This window comes from Apteryx mantelli, chromosome 2, assembly GCF_036417845.1.
Source record: "Apteryx mantelli isolate bAptMan1 chromosome 2, bAptMan1.hap1, whole genome shotgun sequence".
Classification (NCBI taxonomy): Eukaryota; Metazoa; Chordata; class Aves; order Apterygiformes; family Apterygidae; genus Apteryx; species Apteryx mantelli.
In genome coordinates this window covers 124,355,415-124,361,414 of record NC_089979.1, presented here as the reverse complement: position 1 = coordinate 124,361,414, position 6,000 = coordinate 124,355,415, and the positions used below count along the sequence as shown (strand labels likewise).

Here is a 6,000-nt window from a genome sequence, read left to right as displayed (position 1 = left end):
AGCCATTGACTTCCATGGGAACAGAATTTGAACACTGGCACCCTCTGCCCTCTCCTAGAGCAACCCCGAGTGTCTTGGCAAATGCTGTTTAGAAGCACTATCAATTTGATCCTGCTTCCTTCTCAGGACTGAAAGCCAAGTTCAGGGCTATTTGTCTTATTAACTAGAGCAGACTTTGGTTGGGAACTACAGCAAGCATTAAATTTTTTTCCATGAAAAATAGGGTTATGGCTTAATGAACCTTGTTCAGGTTAATGTTGTTATTTATTCTTGATATTTATATTTGTTACTGTCAGGTAGAAGTCAAAGAAAGAGCAATACCTTCTATCTTGAAGAGTTTATCAGAATGGAATAGCCTGAAGTTTGTCTTGAGCGAATCAATTCTCACTTTTCTGACAGGAAAATACCAACAGCAGATTTTCCAGATGTACTTCAAAATGCCACGCATGCCTGAAACTTCGAGGATATCAAAAACCTTACAATAAGGTGTGCTTATCAGTTCCAAATATGAACATTTACAGATATCCAAATTATGTTTTCTATTAAGTCAGCACTAGAAAAAGTGAGAGAAGAGGCTAGGACGGTGGCATTTATTTTCAGTCTATATATTCATACAGAAGAGAAAGGTAAAAATTCAGTCCCTAAATTCAGAAGTGTCTGTCTGGAAAGGAAGAAAGCAAAAGCAGAAATGGTTTAAAAGATTCCCCTTTTTTCCTTCTTCCCCCTTCTTAAGTATTTAGGGGTAGTATATCCCACTTCTGTTGCAATTCTTTAATATTATTCACAGAATGTTGATACAGCTTGAATAGTTCCTAAATATTTTCTTTTTGAATTGGTAACCATAATACCTGATTGTGATTTTTTTCTTGCTTGTCTGAAGTAAATTTTATTATCTCTAAAGCACTACTGACATTTCATGAAACCATTCAAAAAGAATTCTACTTAGAAATAATTTTGCTGATATAGTGGGATAGGATATGTTCTTTCCAGTATCTTATGTAGTTGTGTATTTGTTTAGTAGGAATGATTACACTCATGTCAAGTGTTCATGTGCCTCTGATCTTGCAAAGCCTAGAGAACTTCTCTTTCAAAGGATTTCAAGAGGGCTGAAGTACACCAGAGGTTTGAGACCTTTTGTATACTTGGATCAGAGATACATGGTTGAACTCCTAAGACTCTGTGACTCTCTATCGTATGTCCTGAAAGAATAAAGGATATTAATTTGATTTCTTTATATTTTGAGGTTGGTTACCATAGTTTTATTCCCAGTGACAAGCCATTAAGGTCTACATCACTGGAGAGCTATAAGATCATTTTCTGTCTTGCTGGATATAGTATGCTATGTATCTGTATTTTGGAAAAAAAAATAACTGGACCCTCTTCTTGTCAGAATTTTTCCTTTTGATCCTTATGCTTATATTACTGTTGGTCTGCATGAGTTGATCTTTTCCCCAGAACTCCTTTCAGTTTGCTGTAGAGGAATATATAGTTTCCCATGCAAAAGTCTGCCTGTGAAGATTATGGTGCCTTGTCCTTTTCCATCCCCTCCCCTACCTCCTGAGAAGTCAGTACAAAGTTTTTCCCCTTTTTTTCTAGATGGGGAGCAAAGTTGTTTTACAGGTCTGTTCTGTGGTGTGTAATAGTCTCTTTTCTGTCCGCTTTAGGAAGGTCCAAGCTAGCATATAAAAGGCTGTCAGATGGTAATGCTAGATACTGGGAAGTCCAGAAATGTCAACAGCTTCCCATTTGTGGTTGGCTAATATACAGAAAGGATATGTAGTAAACCATATAATTTCCTAGCTTGCTGTACCACATCATAGTATAACGACTAATACCACATGTGTGCGTTAGCAGATGATCATGGCATGTGTAAATGTGCAACGTTCAGACTGAGTTTTGCCTGCTTCTCCTAATGATATCGTGTGTTGCTTGATAGTTGTTCAGTTCAAAACCAAAAGCTTTTGAAGCTTCAGATGTGACATTTATTAGGTCTTTCTCTAATGCTATCTTGGCACCTGCTCCTCCCTTGCAATCATATCAAAGTGAATTGTAAGTAACCACTTTGAAATCATGCTGCATCGCACTGTGGAGTAAAACCAGTGAAAGTGCAGGGTAATCAGCCCCATAAAATCTCTCCATCTGCAGAGAGAATCTCTGCAGCCACCTGGATGCTTTTAAACCTTCATTATTTTAAATTTAAAATGGTTGGCTGAGCATTGCTTCTACCAAAATCGGATACAATAATCCAAGTCAGAGGTGGGGAAAGACATCTGGGGTCACACAGCCTAGCTTTCTGCCAATAATAGATTGTTCCCTGTAGTTCACTTTCTAGTGACCTTGGAAATTACTAGCCTGGTAAAATAGTAATGAAAAACAAAGCTGTTAAAGCTTCAGGAGTAGCCAAACTGATCCTGTCCCAATGAGAAATTGTGCTTTTGGTGCAAGATTCTCCATGTGCCTAGCTCCTTGGTTACAGTTTTCAAGTGATCACAGTTTTAATTTACAATTTCTGGCCCACTTTGACTTGTAACTAAGAGGTTGAGGGAAGTGAGCTGGTTTTAATGCTCTATGAACTTACCTACTCCTTTAACCAAATCATTATTTTTATTGCAAATAAATAAGTAAGCAGCTCGACTAATCCCCTTACTGCATCTTTTTTTTCATAACTCTGCACTTCTATTTCTTCAGCATTTCTACCCTCCTGGAAACAAGAAATAACAGAAAAGCTAGGTTTCTTCTCTTTTCCCATCAAAAACCCCAAAGTTCCTGAAAAGGTTCTGATGTGAAATATCATTCTTAGGTTTATTTGAACTAAGTCATCTGTGATTTACCTATCAGTTGATCTAGGCAATAAAGGACAATCCTGACATATACTTAATGAAGCGACTAGAATTTGGCCCCTCTTTTAGGAAAGAGACGGCAAAGGTTTGTTCCCACCAGCAAGCTAAGTACGGTTTTGGCTGAAAGGTATTTTAGGAGGCTCTTAAAAGCTGGGTAGATGGGAAAAGATGCCAAGACACCAAGTTCCCTTCCTGTTGTACCCATTTGATGTGTGTTTATTTCTTCACGAGGGGGGTCTAGTGTGAGCTCCCCGTTTGGGTCTGGGGCTCTGCGAATCTGCGTTGTCCAGCCCACTGTTGTATTCTCACAGACCAGACCTCAGTTGGAGAGGAAGGGAGTTTTCTCAGCTGCCAACTCTCTTAAAAGAGGAGTTAAGAGGAAAAGAAAACTAATTGGACTGTGCTTGGCAAAAGACTTTATTATATTCTATTTATCCAGATTTTAAAGGATGGAGTGCTGAGAAACACAAAAATAGTGAGAGCATTTACTCCCTAAACAGATTCTTGCAAAGTTTTTACAATAAAAACAGAAAGCTGCTTTAGTAAAGCAGTGTTTATCCTTGCACTAGTGCTGGTCATGAATATGTGTCTAACTTAGCTGGAACTAATGCCTGACTCTACTATTCCACTATAGCAACTTAACATTCTGCGTAGGCTGATTATTTTTTCAACAATATTTGCTAAATTCTTTTAAGGGCTGCCAGTATATATTTTTTGAAGCTTAGTTAGTAAGAACAGCTGCCAGTGGAGTCAAGGCTAAAAAAGGCAAAAAATATCTGCAGAAGGCAAGGTTTTACTTCAAAAGATCAGTATTACAAAGCACTACTGTTGCTGGTATAATCACTTTCTTTGGGGGGATGCTAATATAGACTGGGTTTCTTGTCTTCACAGCCCCCACTGAGCCTTTGCTGTGCAAATTTGCTGATGGAGGGCAAAAGAAGCGTCAGAATCAAAGCAAATACACACAGAATGGAAGGCCGTGGCCCAGAGAAGGAGAGGTAAGTGCCACGTGGCAATTATTTCCCAGGGGCTTGGGAGAAGCCAGCTGCAGACCTGGAGATCTACCTTTCTGGGCTGTGAAGGAATCAGGTGGCACACAAAATACAATAGCTTCACACAGAAAAAGTGAGTGGTAGTATATAAGTGGGGGGCAGAGGGAGGCTTGTAATAATGTGTACCGTGTAAGGTCACAGGAAAGGGAATTTCAGAGCTGCGTGTGGAACTGTCCCCAGCCCTGTCACTCAGCGAATTCACTGTCTGCAGCCAGACTTGAACCCAGCCTTCTCTTACTAGTGTGCCATCAGCACCCGTTTTGTGCCTGTTATAAACCAAGCATCTATTTCCACCTAAGCAATGCAACAACATTATATTTTCCATATATTTCCTGGGGATAGAACAGCATCAGGGAACATGTGGGCTGTTACAGAATGGAAAGATGTACTTGCCCATCTAGATTTATGGTCAATGTAAAAGGGCTCCAAAAGCTTGTCTGAGTTGGGATCTTCATTCTGTCCAGACACAGCAATTTACAGTAGGCTCTTTTCCATCATGTGTACAAAGTTAAAAACAAAACAAAACAAAACAAAAAAAACCAGTTGCTTTCTGCTCTGCTGTTTCCTTTCCATGCACTTGAACATGAAGTGACTCCAAATGTGGGTGAAATAAGAAAAGAATTTCTTTGACTCTTCAAGAGTTTGTTTATTCTTCTTGAACGTTATTATAGGATAAAGACACTTGCATAAATGAGGTAAATCTGGTTATAGTACCTTCTTGTACATTATTATAGCTATGAAGGCAGAAGGACTTACAAGTGTTTTCATCCTAAACACCATTCTTTGTGTTTATAATTGAGACTTCAAAGAAAAAAAAATACATTGCTCAGTTGTGGCCCTCTAGAATCAGAGGGTTTTTTTCTTTTCTTTTTTTTTTCTATTATTTTTTCAGATATTTCTGCTATATTTACTTTAATTTTACAAAGCAAATAAAAAAGCAAACGACTTGGTATTTCAAAGTTGGTATTTCTAGACGGTTTTTGATTTTCACTAACTATTTGATTTGCTAGCTGATACTTTTTGGACCATTAGTTTGTGACATATATACTCTAGCACGATTGGTGAGCTCCTAAAACAAATAGAACGGCCTCTTGAAAGCATAAAAATTGCTCCCTTCAGCAAGGTGGTTTGTACACTGTTCCAACAAAAATGCCCCAAAGTATTTTTAGCTCTGTGGACTCAAAGTGCCAGCATGGCAGCCACATTTGCTACAGGAGATTGCAGTAGTCTCCAAAGGTTCATTGCGGTCGTTGACTCAAAAAATGGAGACGTCTGCTTAGGAGCCGTTATGGTTTGTCATGTTAAGGATTTACCAAAAAACGAGTGCCTTGAAAGTACTTCGGGCAGTAGACTCAGGTCATATAAGATAGCATATAAGGCTCTAAAAACAAAGGCATCTAGGAGGTAGTAACAACCCTTCCAAAAGGTCAATAATCCATATTTTAAACAGCTTCTAAATCCCTGTTTAAATAGTAAATGCCATTGCAGACATTATCTCCACTGTTGTATACTTCCTTGAGTTCAAATCAATAAGCAAGCGAACGTAAAGTTAAAGTCACCAAGCCACCGTTATGTCATATGGCCTCAGAGCATGAACTTATAGCACTGTATGTAGTGTATTTGCCTCTCTGTCTGGGAATGGCTCATATTAAGGACAGTGGTATCCTTATGAACTAAAGGCAGAGTGTGTTTAGTGTGTTAATAGTATGGAAATGCAAAAACTACTGTTGAGTGCTGGGAGACATCATTCCTTCTTGTTGCAGTCAACTATCAAACTACAAAGCTGTTGTCACAGTATAATCTGCAAACTTGGAAAGATTGTAAAGATGGGGACTCACAAATATTTCAAGCTAGGAATGTGCTCTGTAGAAATATGGTTTCTTAGATTTTACTGACTTTTGGTTAACATTTTTCTGTACATTGGGTATTACTAGTTGAAGCACTGGAGACAATAATGCATGCTGTCTTTTACTGTAAGTCACTCATTTATTAGATTTCTTCCACACTGTCATACAATTTTCTTATTTCCAAAGTAAAATCCTTCTGCAGAATTAATCTTATATTTTATATGCAGTCGAGTTTTTCTGCCTCTTTGTCCTTAACTGATC

The 6,000-nt window shown here is 38.4% G+C and overlaps 1 protein-coding gene across 11 annotated transcripts in view; it reads left to right on the top strand.

The window, feature by feature from the left end:
• The window catches only part of RBMS3 (RNA binding motif single stranded interacting protein 3), a 722,481-nt gene that overhangs the window by 620,480 nt on the left and 96,001 nt on the right, over positions 1-6,000 (top strand). For all 11 annotated transcript variants that reach the window (XM_067291474.1, XM_067291473.1, XM_067291476.1 and 8 more), the window contains one exon: positions 3,732-3,838. In XM_067291474.1, coding sequence (XP_067147575.1) covers positions 3,732-3,838 — 107 coding nt within the window. The remainder of the gene's footprint in view (positions 1-3,731; positions 3,839-6,000) is intronic.